Source organism: Colius striatus, chromosome 10, assembly GCF_028858725.1.
Source record: "Colius striatus isolate bColStr4 chromosome 10, bColStr4.1.hap1, whole genome shotgun sequence".
Classification (NCBI taxonomy): Eukaryota; Metazoa; Chordata; class Aves; order Coliiformes; family Coliidae; genus Colius; species Colius striatus.
Window position 1 is genome coordinate 2,358,925 of NC_084768.1, and position 14,547 is coordinate 2,373,471.

Consider the following 14,547-nt stretch of genomic DNA (forward strand, 5'->3'; position numbering starts at 1 on the left):
TCTAAATACATTTTATTTTTATTCCCATGAAAGGTTCATTTTATCTCTCGTTTAAAAAAACCGGAATCCGACCTTATCCAAGTAAAGGCTGCCTTGATGCAAATCATGATAACAGTTTGGAATTAGTCTACATTGAATCATTTGTATTCAGAGATTTCAGCTTCTTATCTTTTAGTAGCAGCTTTGACAAACAATTCCGGAATATTCTAAATATGATTCATTAATATGATTTAGTGTTGTGTTCTGGAGGTGATGCTCACATGTAAGCCTCATTAGTGCCACCAGGAATTACAGGAGAAAACTGGTAGAAATCATAAAGCACAGATGAAGCTTATGTTTAGATGAAAGTAATTTGCTGCAGAAAGAATACAAACTGCCACAGAAATCTCCTGTTTTCAACTTTGTTTTCTTTTTTCCCTCCAAATAAATCCAGGCTTATTCTTTTTCAGGCTGACACTTAATTGGATTTGAGTGCCATTTGTAACTGTCTGTACACTAGAACACACACCTGAGCACAAAAGTGATACGATGCTACCGAAATGGGAAAGTTCTTTACTTGGAAAAGTAGCAGAGAGAACATATTCTGTACATTATATGTTTGTCTCCATCAGATCTTATTGAGTTTTTTGAGCAAAAAGTTATTTGGATCCTATGTTCTACTCTGGGCAGGGTAGAACCTTGCCCATGAATTCAGGTCCATGAATCAACCCGTTGTTTTGTAACAATGCAGCAGTTCAAGGCAGCATTTGCCATGGGCAGGAAATATTAGATCTAGGCTAAAAGTGCATTTCAATTTTCCTTTTTCTTTAGTATCAAGTTTGTTAAGCCTGTGTTTGTGTTTCATCTAACCTACTGCTTCCTGGTGAGAGAGTAAGGGATGTGGCAAAACCAATCCAACAAGCCAGCCTTCCCCAAAGAGAATCCTAAAAGGAGGTGTATGGGATTTGCACGATAACCTGCCACCTACTTGACCAAGATGCTCTAGCAGAAAGGATGAAACTGCAGGCATATGGCAAATGCATGCTGCTCTGTCCTATGGGTGCCATTTGCGTGTACTTGCCAAGAAGACAGAGCGAAGCAGGCACCAGGCAAGGAAAAGGGAACAAAGCACAGCCTGTAACTGCCTTCCCTTAAATCTTCAGCAGTGAGGAAACATCCCTGTCTACCTGCAGTTTGCTGTGCTAGACCCTTAGTGAGAGCACATCATCATTGCACCGGGAGCACTTTGATTGACTCTCCCTGTACCACGATCCCCTTGATTAGTCTTGTCCTCAAATTTTGGTTTCAGTTCTCATTGTGGCAATTGTGATGGGTCTGCAGCTGAGTGATCACGCTTTCCCTCTCAGTCCTTCGGTCAAGATACAAAATCAGTGGGTTCACTGAAAGCCCTTGTCGTTACGTGCACTAATTTTGTCTGAATTCAAGAAGAGGAGGACCTAATCGCTCCTCAGACCCCTTCTCCAGCTTGAGTGCACTAATACTCCTTCTCTACTTTTTTCCTCTCCAAGAAAATTGTTAACAGCTCCTTTCTGTAGACAATCTAATGCTTTAAGCTATTACTGTAAAGTATCACCACGGCTTCCAATAAAATGTTATTTGACATTTAGTTAAAATCCATTTTTCGCTACAACTGAATCTTTTCCCTAGTCCCTTGATGGACACTTCAAGCAGAATTCATTGTCATTGTCTTAAAGGTCAGAAGTGGTTGGTTCGTTGGGTTTTTTCCCCCCAGATCTTGCTTGTAAAGCAAACTGTTACTCAGGATTATGAGACACCATGGTAAGCTGTGGAGGTCCATGAAACTGGTCTTCCCTGCAGTTACATGGATTTCAGCAAAAGTTGTGTGAGCAAACAGAAAGCCTTTTGCTGCACATGCAATTACCATTGTAATGGTAATTACAATGAAAGAACCAGTGAGAGACCAGGTGGCTCTGCACCCAGTCACTCGGTGTAGGGATGCCTCTAATGTCAGCTAAAGGTTTTCCACTAAATATTTGATGAGAAATTGAAAGTATGAATGGAAATATTAAATGGAAACTGTGCTTTTAGATGCCATTTTGTTTGCAATTTTTCATACATATAATTTAATTTGTTCAGCACAATCATCTTAATAAACTGTGCTGTTTCATGGAGTAATGGCTCAATGGTAGTTACATTGAATTAAATGTATTGCATGATGTGTTAATGCTTTTAACTTTCACGCCTACTTCCAGAGAGCCCTGTGTGCTCTTCATTATCTCCTTGTTGTGATTTTAATTGGAATTATTTGGTGTCTGCAGCCTGTTAAAAATATACCTGGAGCCTTTACTTCTACATTCCTATGTTACAGTTGTATTAGTTTCCACTGATCTCAGCTGAAACCTGAAGCAGCTTTCATTTTCTACACATCTAATGCACACACTTTTTAAGGCATACGAAGTGATGGTGTCACACTTCCCCAGGCTGGAAATACAAAGTCACGAGAGCCCGTGAAACGCTGCGGGAAGCTCCAGCTGACAGCCGGTTGCACTTACCGGATGGAGAGATGTGTCTCCAGGAGATGGAAGGCTCCGGCTTCCCCGTGGCCAGGCACACCAGAGTGACATTGCTGCCCTCGTTCACAACGATGTCATTCGAAATACGGAATATCTTCGGAGAGACTGCAATGAAACAAGGAGAGAGTTGCAATGGGAAAGCTGCTGGAACCTGTGATCCCACCAGAGCTCAGACAGTTAGGATCCCCACACTGCCATTACTGATGAAAGTAGAGTTGAAATGTAACTATGCAAAAACCTTGTTCAGGTGTAACCACAGCTATTTCCATCATGTTTGCAGAAGCTCAGCTGTGGATTTGAAATGCCAGAAATAAGAAAGCAGCAATTTCCTCTGCTCTGTGCAAAGCAGGTATTGTTATCGAGCTCCTGGTATGCTGCTACTGATGGATGCTCTTGTTTAAGTACAGGTTGAGCTTGCTCATGACAGTCTGAAAAGAAGATGAAATTAAGTTTTTCTTGTACTTTTAAGAAACAATGAAGCCCATTACACCTGCTCTGTGTGTTCTTGGAGAGTCATAGCTGTTCACGGTGAAGACTAAAATACATTCATTTCTGTTGCTCTGTATTGCTTTCAGGCTTGCAGCAGCAGCATGGCCAAGAAAAAGTAAGCTACCTGGCTTTTTCTTTCATTTCATGAGCAGAATTCTTCAGTAGACTCAATTTGCTGCACTATTTATATACCTGGGCATAAGAGAATTGAGTTCCACATGGATGGAGAATGATGGAAAGCATTAAACCCCCCCCCCCCCCCCCCCCCCCTCCTTAGGGGAATGCTTTACTTCTTGCAGTGTTACACAAGGAGAAAAAGAACTTGGGGTCCCGGCAACAAAGGCAGGAATGCTGGATTTCAGAGTGACTTGTTCTAGAGAAATATGCATTTCCTCACATAACTTATTATTACTTTGGATACAGAAATCAGATCGATGCTGTAACAAGGCATATCCCATTGTTGTTTCCATCTGAGAGCAGGATACCGTGAGTAATGGGGCACATGCAATGACTTGATTTGGTCTATGAATATCTTCCTTGCCACATATTTCCTTATCCTTCAAGAATGAAGGTACATCCACAAAGTCAAGTAAAGGAATCAACTCAAAAGAGTTCTCACAAGTAAATATATACAACTGGCTGATGCAATATCTATTTGGAATGTTGGAAATATCTTCCAGATTAGGTAAATGTTACAATATAAGATTTCCAGCAGCATTACAGTTATCTGAGGTCTGCATCTTTGAAGGTAGAAGAAGAGATCTCTTCATGTTCTGATGCTGTCGAAGCAGTGCCATAGAGAGATTTTTCACACCTGACACCTACTGCTATTTATCCAGGCAGTTTTTATTTGCCTTAAACTTGTCTCTAAACACAGAGGACATGGCTGGAGCCTGCTGTGCTGCCACAATGGCACCTCAGTGGCCAATTCAAACTAAAGCAAGTTAAAGGAGGTCTCTTGGTGCTCAGGCTGTGCCGGGGCTCTGGGATTAGGTTTAGTCCAATCTCTTCCCTGCATCCATCATCAGAAAACAAGTGGGTGAAATATCCAGTCATTATTCAGTATACTGATTTAGTTAGTGTCAAACATAAAAAATGGATTAGAGAGATGGTTCCATTATTTTCAGTGGGAATGAGGAGCTTTCTGCATGCTCTACTGCTGGGCCTTCAGCTCAGCTACTGTAAATCCTTTGAGCAGAGTGGCACCAAACTCCAGCAGAAAAGCTGGATCATGTAAGTAACTGTAATTGAATCTCCCAAAACACAGAATTCCAAAGACAACACCTGGACAGTCCTGCCACAGGCAGGAATCTAGAATTGAAGAAAGGGCACTTAGGATCATAGAATGGTAGAGGTTGGAAGGGACCTTTAGAGATCATCTAGTCCAATCTCCCTGCAAAAGCAAATTCAGCTAGATCAGGTCACACAAGAACATGTCCAGGCAGGTCTTGAAGACCTCCAAGGAAGGAGACTCCACAACTTCTCTGGGCAGCCTGGGCCACTTTTCCCTCATCTGAACAGTAAAAGAGTTTTTTCTTATATTTAAGTGGAACTGTTTGTGTTCCAGCTTCATCCCATCACCCCTTGTCCTGTTGCTAGATACAGTAGAAAAAAGTGCTGCCCCAGCCTCCTGACACCCACCCTTTAGATATTTGTAAATGTTAATAAGATCCCCCCTCAGTCTCCTCTTCTCCAGACTAAACAGCCCCAGGTCCCGCAGCCTTTCCTCATATGAAAGATGCTCCAGTCCCCTGATCATCTTGGTGGCCCTGTGCTGGCCTCTCTCCAGCAGTTCCCTGTCCCTCTTGAGCTGAGGAGCCCAGAACTGGACACAGGACTCCAGATGAGGCCTCACCAGGGCAAAGTAGAGGGGGAGAAGAACCTCCCTTGACCTGCTGGCCATAATCTTCTTGATGCCCCCAGGATGCCATTGGCCTTCTTGGCCACGAGGGCACATTGCTGGCTCACATTTAGCTTATTATCAACCAGCACTCCCAGGTCTGTCTCTGCAGAGCTGCTCTCCAGCAGGTCACCCCCAGCCTGTCCTGGTGCAGGGGGTTGTTCCTTCCCAGCTGCAGGACTCTGCGCTTGTCCTTGTTGAACCTCATGAGGTTCTTCTCTGCCCAGTTCAGTCCACACTCCCTTGTTGTAGGTTTTGCCTGCACCAAACTCCAAATCCATAGCATTTTGTAAAACATTTTGATAAAACTGTATATTTTCATGACAAACAGTTTGGAAATCTCTCCCTGGTGATTGTATGTCAGCCATGCTTATGCAGCACAGATTTTTTGGTATGAACAGAATTCAATCCTATAAACGTATCTGTGGAATATATGACCAGAGGGGTCACTAGAATAATTTAGTCTGAGATCAGATAGTCACAGGCTGTAGAAATTTTCCCAGAAGCCTGACTAAAGTATCTATTTTAGAGAGCTGTCTAGTCTTATCCTGGCAATTCCAGGTGATGCTCACACTGCCACGTCTGGTAAGCACATTCAGCGGCTAAATACCCCCTCGCTGCCAGGAAACAGCATCTTACTTAGAAATTGCATTCCACTAAATTCAGCTTTCAGAAATCAGATCTTATTATGTTTTTGTCTGCAAGACTGAACATCTCCCCTACTATCAAGTATCTTTCCTATGACTAAGGACCTGTACAATGTGATAAATCACCTCTTCACTTTTCTCTGCAGATGATTTGAGCACCACAAGCTTAATTTTCGTAAGGTTTCCTAGATAATATTTGTTTCTCTCTTTTGAGGAATATCTGAATCATCTTGAAATGTGAACAGTGGAACAAGGCATAATAGCCTAGCAAGAGTCTAACCAACACGGTGCAGAGAGGTAAACTTCTTCCTTACTCTCATACCTTTGTTTATTCTTTCTATCATATTCTTACTATCACCTGGACAGTTATTCTTTTTGTAACACCAGCTCCTGCCATGGCCAGCTGTGAAGGGAGAGAGCAAGACACAGAGGGGATGAGGATGGCAAGCTGCATGCATCTCCTATGTGGTTAAAAATGCCAGTTACCTACAGTACTGCAACTATGGGAATACATGGGGGCCCCCTTGGTCCCATTGCATGCCTGCCTGTGATTCCCTCCGAAGCACTACTATGGGAACCTCCTCTCAATCCTCTCTTCAAAATTGCATACCTTGTAGGTAAGAAGTAATATCCCAGCAGGAGGAGAGAGAAGAGCAGCATCTCCTGGGCTCTGCCTGAGGAGGGACCTGCCTACTCCATCTAATGCTGTCCTGACTTCCCTACCAGTGGCTGACAAAGACCTGCTTTCTCACCTGGCTTTTTTGGAGGAGATGCTTTGCCTGACCAGACCTCTGAAGCCTGACTGATTGATGCTAATGGAACCAAGTCTCTGGCTCCTACTTTTAACCAGAGTCCAGAATTACGTGTGTCATTATTTTGCAGGGAATTGACACTGAGTCTGTAGTTCATTGCAGGCTCTCATTTCTCATTCTCAAGGTCTGGAATGGTGTTCTTAGTTGAATTCACTCAGTTAAAACCACATATTTAAATGATGCAGCATAATAAAACTAGTGTGATGGGAATGACGGAAGGGGAGAGCTGCTTGTTTAATTGCTGTTGCATTTTTTAGTGTGGCAAAGGATGTCTTGTTATCATCACAGTTTTGAATTTTCACATATAAAAAAATCTGAAGCTTCAGCTGAAGTTCACTCATTTCTTAAAACATCTGCCTTACTGTTCTCCCCTTGAAACGACCAGTCAAAGACTATCTAGTATCAAGATTACAACCTTTGTGGTTAGACATATTGCTCTGTTTTCCCTGAAGGTTTCCACAGATAAAGGTAACACCAAGTTAGGAACTACGTTCTTTTTTGGTAGTAACACTCATTGAATAATATGGCAGTCAGCTGCCCTTTCAGGTTACAACATAACCAATCCCATCTTATATACAGAATATAGCCCATCCAAATTGAACATACAAAAACTGTGAGAGGAACTGGTTTGTAAGCACAGAAGTGTTACATCTGGGAGTTTGGCAAGAGAAACTTTACCACCAGAATCTAAGGAATCTCCTTCATCCCTCCCAGGTGTTGTAAGAGAAGTGTTTGTGCTCATATGCCTTAGCTGAAGGCTTATATGCTTGCTTTTCAATAAGGAGTGACTTTTTGGTGAGAGAGATGTATTATATAGCTTCTTTTCCAGAATCCTCAGTGCCCTGAAGCTGTTCATCCAAATGCTGGGCTGCATCCCCACCTCCGTCTGCAATGATTATTTGATTCTTTTTCTGATTATAATTTCATAATGAAGCAACAAACACAGGGAGAGGGGAGAGAAGATGCTGTTTCCAGCAGCTTAACTGACCATTCCTTTCAGATTAGAATTAATTTGTTGACCATCCCATCTGTTCAACTGCTTCCACATTTCGAACTGTGCATGGGCAGACAGTGATGAGCAGAAGAGCCTGCAAAGCCCTGGCACCTCACAGAGCCCTCCTGTGCCACACACACTCCTGTGCTACACACTCTCCTGTTCCACACACAGCACTGCTGTAAGAGGCTGAGCACAGCAGGTGCTGCTCAGGGACCCCATCTGCAGCAGAGGGCAGGGGCAGGACACAGTACAAGGGATGCTCATGGCAAAACAGCCTGTCACTGAAGTGCTTTGTTGTTATTCAGCCTTTGCTTCTGCAGAAGCAGTAGCCTTCAGTCAAATACATATTTCCAAAAGGCACACAAATCTCAAAAGGCACAGTCCTTGAGAGCAAATGGACATACATGGAGCAGTCTGTTTGGGTATTGAGAAGCCCACTGGCCCCTGGCTACCTGCTCGCATCCTTGTGAAGTGAGGGGCACTCTGGTGCCCTCATGGCACAGCCCACACAGGTTTGGTCTGTTTCACAGAATAATCTGTAGTGATGAGCACACACAGCATACAACAGCTTCTGGCACTGCCACACACATAGAAGGACTTTGCCCCTCCAACTAATAATAATAATAATAATAATTCCTTCCTATAAACCCCAGAGTCAGACATTTCCACCCAAAGTGCAAGTCAGCCCCATTGATACGCAGCGCTGCACAGGACACACACCCCATCGTCTTTGCCTCAAGGGACACAAGATCCCAGGGGACAAACCCTCTCCAGATTCTGCTAAAGACTGCAAGATGTGAACACTTCTTTCTGAGGCTTGTGACTCAGAATTTTGCAGTGTTTCTAAGGGAATATTTGAACATGGTAGAAGAAGGAGAATTTTCCAGACTTACAGAGGGCCGATTAAGTGATTTTCTCTTAAGAAGTATGTGCTTTGTCCATTTCCTAATTGACTGGGCTCTTCTTTAATCTGGGTTTTATGGTGGGGAGATTAAATAAAATCTAGTAGATGTCTCTAGGTCTCGTTACAATGACTTTGAGCTGATTGCATCATTTAGGCATTTCCAAAAGAGAATTAAAATATGAATGAATACATGCCACACATTAACTACAATGACACACCAATACACACAGAAGTGTAGTCCTGCTGTATAACTCTGTAAAATCACAGAAATGATACAATATCATCTAGTACTTATGAAAGATTGTAGGTTTCATTTGTATCAATGATTTCCTGAGATCTTCTTTCTCATGACAGAAGTAGGCTTCCATAATAGTTCTCAAACTTCAAAGTTTGAGACAAGAAGTAATTTCTGGTATATTGGTGTGTAGCTGATTTTTTGGCTATTTACTGACTGACAGGGATCATTCCATTCAGATCACCAAAACCTGTGGAATTTTCTAATTATGACTAGAATATAGATGCATAATCACAATGGAAAGTTAGTATTTAACAAGAATTTAAACCTGCTTATATTGCATACATAGTTTTACGATACCTCCAAAGACTCTGATCAACAAGCAGATTTAGCTTTTAATATCTGCTGTGCTGAGCTCTGAGTGCAGATTAAATGCATTGCAGAGCTACTCTCAACAGCTACAGTCTTTCACCCATCCCACGTGGCAACTCTGAAGGTCAGAAAAAGAAAAGCAAACATAGGAGCAAATAAACATTTATGCAGTATATGAATTAAATGCATAAAAATGAGGTAATAAGCAAGGATGAAAAATTAATTAAACTGCTTGAGTAAACTCTGTAGAGGGGTCTAAAATGTCATCTGACATTTTTTTCTTAAAATGCTCTTAAATGAACACCTTCTCATTTAGGACAAGGGACATAGACTGTTTGCAGGAACTAAACAGAGGAGGAGGAAGTCAAAACTAATCTTCTGCTTCCTACAGTGTTATCAAACCACTCTCTGCAGAGAGAGTGAGGTGAAGGGACCAAGAAGGGAGCTCATGGGCATTGCCCCAGAAGTGGAACCCTCCCTTGACCAGAGGCAGCACAAACACAGCGGGTGCCAGGGTGTTAGTGCAAGACCCAGCCTGGACCAGGCTGCCTGGTGCTGCCAAGGGCACAGAGCATCAGTGCAGTGGGAGAGCGATGACTGGAAATCCCTGCAAGTGACAGTTCTCCAGCTGGAAATTTCAAATTCAAGAGCTGTTCATCCTGCATCAAATATTAAAGCCCTTGGTCATTTTTCTGGGAGTCAAAATAAATCACGTTATCTAAAGCAAGTGAGAAAAATGAAACGATTGGGTTCTTTGTTTTGCTGATGAAATCTAAAGCCACGCTAAACACTTTGGAAAGAGATTTACATTTCAGTGAGGCTTCATTTTGTGCTCAGAAAGCAGTCTATTGCACTGCTCTACTTAAATTTGATTAACCGAGAGAAAAATACAGAGCAAAAGAGAAACACAGAGGAGCAAATGATAATTCCCAGGTATTCATGCAGGCAGCACAGCATCTCCAGTGCTAAAAGTATGAGCCTAAGGTGCAAATCCATCCCCCCCCGTGCAGCTTTAAATCCCCACCAGCCCCTTTGCTTACATGCCTGGGCAAACACACTCTCTAAAATGCTTCTGGATGTGATCAACAATAGAGAAACTTCACTGTTTTCCATTACTTCCTCCTTTCACTAGTTCTTCATGAAGAGTAGGTATTGCATGCCATTTTAAGAAGTAATTTGTCAACATTACAGGATAACAAAAAACCAGGGAACACACTCCAAACCCTTGTTTGCCTGTTGGCTTGCACAGTGCTTGTAAATCTTTTGGGTAAAAAATATTTACCAAGGCTTAAATCCACTACAGTGTTAAATAAATTAATCACCTTCATCAGAAGTGCATACCAATAGAGTGTGGCATGATGCACACGGTGATATATTTATTTTCCCTCAGGCTGTTTATAACAGAGAGGAAAAAGCCCAACCTGTTTCTGTTTTCAAAAGCAATTAAAACAAACGGTATGAGAATGAAGTTCAGAAAAACCTTAGTAGCGAGCTGCTAGAAAACCAAGTGTGCAATGATAATGATAATAACATTAACAATCACAATTTTATTCCACTCTGATGCCATGAAAGTAGAATTCACTGGAACCCATCCATCAGCTCCAAATCCTCTTGGTAAGCGGTAACAACCTGCAGTCCAAATCTCAAGGCCTTGAAGTTGAATAAAATGGAGGTATTTGCCACATTTGCCACATGAAGGACCCCACAGCAATCTTTGCAAAAGCTGCTGTGAGCTGCAGAACGTGGCCCAAATGGGCTTTTGCACTCAAAGTGAAGCCCTTGTTCCCCTGCCCTGATGGTGTGATGTGGCTCTGAGCCGCCGAGACCTTGCTACGCACATTCCAGGAGGGAATGACTGTTCATGATGTATCACAAGCTTGTAAAGCACTGGGGACTCCTTGGTGGTAATAAAACCCACTGTCTCAATGCAATTTGCTGCCATTAGCAGTCAGGAAATGCTTGCTGAGGAGCGTTCGCAGCCAAAACCTAGAAACAGAGCTCAGGAAAGGAGGGGATTATTATCTTCTCAGGCTCCCTGCGTTTTATTTTCCTAACCACATGTTTGTCTCTGGCATTTGGGAGCAGATGACCCCACCAACCTGGTGAACTCCACAGGATTCCTGGGCCCTGCACACACACATCCCACGCAGCGTGGTGCACTGTGGCAGGGCACTATCCCCAGTGAAAACATACAAGCTGAAGGTCAAGCTGGTTTCTAGTGGCAGGCCAGCCTGACTCGACTGTCTCTAAGAACAACTTGGAAGGATGGAAAAAATTCCTGAGCTAGTGGGCAGTAAAACAGACATCTCAGAGATAATGTTGTTGCTGGAAACTAGATGTTCCTGCTGGCTCTACAGAGATGTAAATTCAACAACAAGATGACAGTCACTCTGTTCTATAAAAGCTCAGCCTCATTCTGTGGGGTGTGAGAGGATTTCTGCATCACTCTCCTTTGGAAAGTGTCTGAAAACCTTCCCTCTTGAGTGCAGATGCCCCCTCAAGGTTACCCTCTGGAGCTGAGAAAGAGAGAATCGTCCTCTATGATATGGGTGAGTAACATCATTCTCTATGAAATAAGCATCATTTATAATACAAGCTAGTTAAACTGTTAATTCAATTAATAATAAGCAGTAGCTACAGTAATAATAGGGTGTAGGAAGTGTTCCTCTAATCCATCACCGATTAAAACAGAAAACCTCTATCCTGATCCTGATTGAAACTGTATATGAAATATATTTCCAATTCCAACAACCATATCATTATTCTGTACCAATAAAATCCTGTTTTACACTGCCCTCTGAGTTTGCCATTATCATCCTGTAGGCACAGGGTGCAAACACCACAGGTACATCCTCCACGGAGGATGGTGGACACCCTGCTCCTCCTCCCACCAGCACACACCACACCTAGGTGGAGGACTCTTAAGGCAGCCTGATCATTTCCTGATCTTCCTAGAGATCATCTTTGAACATGCATTAAAAAAAGTCTAAATGCAGCTGTGAAAGTGCAAAATCTGTGGTTGGGGGGTTTCTGGAGATGTCATCAGAGAGAAAACCTCAAGAGATCCTGATTTAGACTGGTAATCTCTAGCAATTCCTTCCACAAACAGACCACAGCAGGTCCCTGGCTTGGTTCGCCACTCACCCCTGTCATGGCAGAGGTGGGAGCATGGGACAGACTTCTCTGTTACAAGAAATGTCTCCTCTGAGGTGGCCAACATGGAAAGGACCAACAGTGCAGCCACCGCAGCCTTCCACTCCTTTGGCAATGTGGCAGGAGAGGATACTGCATTTCACTGGGGAGTGGCCACCAGCTGCAGCTCCGAGCCCCACATTGCTGCAGGGACAGGTTGGGGACCCTCGTGGCCTGAAGTGCCTGCTGTAGATACTGAAAAAAATAAAGTGAAACACTGATTCCCCTCTGCAGATGAAATAATTCATTGCTTTGCTTTCCTAATATGCATATTGATTTCATTAGCTTTTATCATATCTAGAAATCACTAACATGACATAAGAAATAGATTATTGTTCTTCTTTTTATGGCTTGGACATCATAATTAGTTTTTATGACAAATACATAGGAAAATTAAAACGTACTTATGAGGGTTATTAAAACCAGTGATGAACTCCATTTGCCACTGATTGAGAATCTATACGACTTTCCATCTCGCAGTCATCAGATCCCCTGCATCTAGAAACCCCAACACTTTACAAATGAGTCTGTTTTCCAGAAGTTTCCAGGGCACTTCTTGTACAAAACCCCTCATTTCCTATTCTTTCCTTGTCTTGCTCTTCCCATCTCAGTCAGAAGGACGAAGCAACTTGTGAGTGAACAACCAGGCACAGCTACAACACTCTTAATGTGTATGTGGGGGAGAGGGGGGAATGGGAATAAAAAAGGACAGTTAGTGAAAGGAAAGTTTTTATGGAAAGAGAAACAAATCCCAGGTCGAAATGTGGTTATTAGGGATAAGTAACACATTTGAATCATCTGTGAATGAGTGGAAGGGGCTGCATGAACAGCTAGTGGGGTCTTCAACAGGGCATTCCACCATCTGCAGAGCTCATCAATAACCATCACCAAGCAGCGAAACAGCAACAATGCTGCCAACCGCCAACCGCTGTGACTCCTGTGAAGTGTATTAATTAGCAGAAACAGATGTAACTTATTTCTAGGAGATTACACTGGCTGATGCCCCACGCAGCAGCTAATGCTGCTAATCCAGCGCGGTCGCTAATTAGCCAGCGAGGTCTCAATGTGCTTGTGAAGCTTCATCGCTCGCTCTCAACCCCCAGCCCGGCTATATAGCACAGCTTCTTCCATGTGCTCTGGGAGAAGATACCCTCCAAACAGTGTCTTTCCACAGAAAGTAGATGATGCCAAATATTTGTGATCACAAACTAAACCCGACAGGATTGCAGAGAAACACCTTAAACGCTGGACTTTGCAGAAATTAACTATCAGCCAAGGAGTTAGTGGACGAAAGTCATGGTGTTGCAATGCAAAATGAGTAAGTTATCGTAAACCAGCGTGCTCCAAATGCTCCAAGAAGCAAGGAATTATTTCACTGTTTTAAAATGCCCTTCATTTTGTCAAGATATTGAAATTATTTATATCTACATAAACCCTCCAAGCCTCTGGCAAACACCTACATCACTTTCTTCCTCAGATCTGTGAGGAATTTTGATGCCCTGAGCACCTCTAAATGCCACATCTAAAATACCTTATTTTAAAATAAAAAAATGACTCTAAACATCTCAAAAATCTTTTTCCAGGAAAATTGTTTTTGTAGTTGAACATATTGCACCGTAGTATATATCATAAAAAAGATATCTGTGCTTTGCAGAGTTGTAAAATCATTTGTCAACACTTAACATCACACCCCCCCCCCCCCCCCCCTTGCTCCACTTTTATATAGTTTGGGGTTTTTTTTCCTCCCCCAGAATGCATTACAGCTGTCACATCAGAAATATTGTTACATCCTCCTCTGCTCAGCCCTGGTGCTGGTTCCAGGGCTGAGTCTCCCTGGAAAAGAGAAGGGGGAAGAGAGTGAAGTGAGTCCAGGCAAGGACCGCAAAGGTGATGAAGGGCACGTTCCAGGAATCAGCAGCCGCAGTAACCACTACCACTAACATTGTCAAACAGAAAGAGATGAGCAAGAGTAAATCAACAGCAGATATTTACATGTTTATGCATATTTTGTAGTTTAAAATGAAATTGAAACTGCTGCATTTTAAAGGGTCTGGGTGTCAGAGAAGAGATCCTTTTTATAGGTGAAGACCCATCCCAAATTCTCAGCTTAAGGCAAGGGCAAATTAGGTTTTTCTTTGGGAAAGAAATCCCTTGAAAGTCAGGACAAGTAACCACAAGTAACAAAGTCCAGAATTGTTCAAGCCATATTCCTCTACAGAACTAGTTAATAATTGCCCAGTATCGTTTTACAGCTCTTAGCATTGATGCCTGTGTATTACTGTCAGTCTTGACGCAGGGTATCTTGCCTCCTTATGGCTACTGAAAAGAGTTAATGGAAGGAAGAGAAAGAGTTTGCACTTTCTGGAGCATGTCAAGACGTGCATCCTAAGTGTAACTCTGAGGGCAGCTCACAGCAGATAACCTAGTGGAGCGCGTGACCTGACACGATGGGATGCTCTCCTCAG

General features: G+C 42.8%; 1 protein-coding gene across 2 annotated transcripts in view; it reads right to left on the minus strand.

Moving 5' to 3' along the window:
- The window catches only part of NEGR1 (neuronal growth regulator 1), a 271,546-nt gene that overhangs the window by 94,815 nt on the left and 162,184 nt on the right, over positions 1 to 14,547 (minus strand). For both annotated transcript variants that reach the window (XM_062003657.1, XM_062003656.1), the window contains exon 3: positions 2,514 to 2,639. In XM_062003657.1, the coding sequence (XP_061859641.1) occupies positions 2,514 to 2,639 (126 nt within the window). The remainder of the gene's footprint in view (positions 1 to 2,513; positions 2,640 to 14,547) is intronic.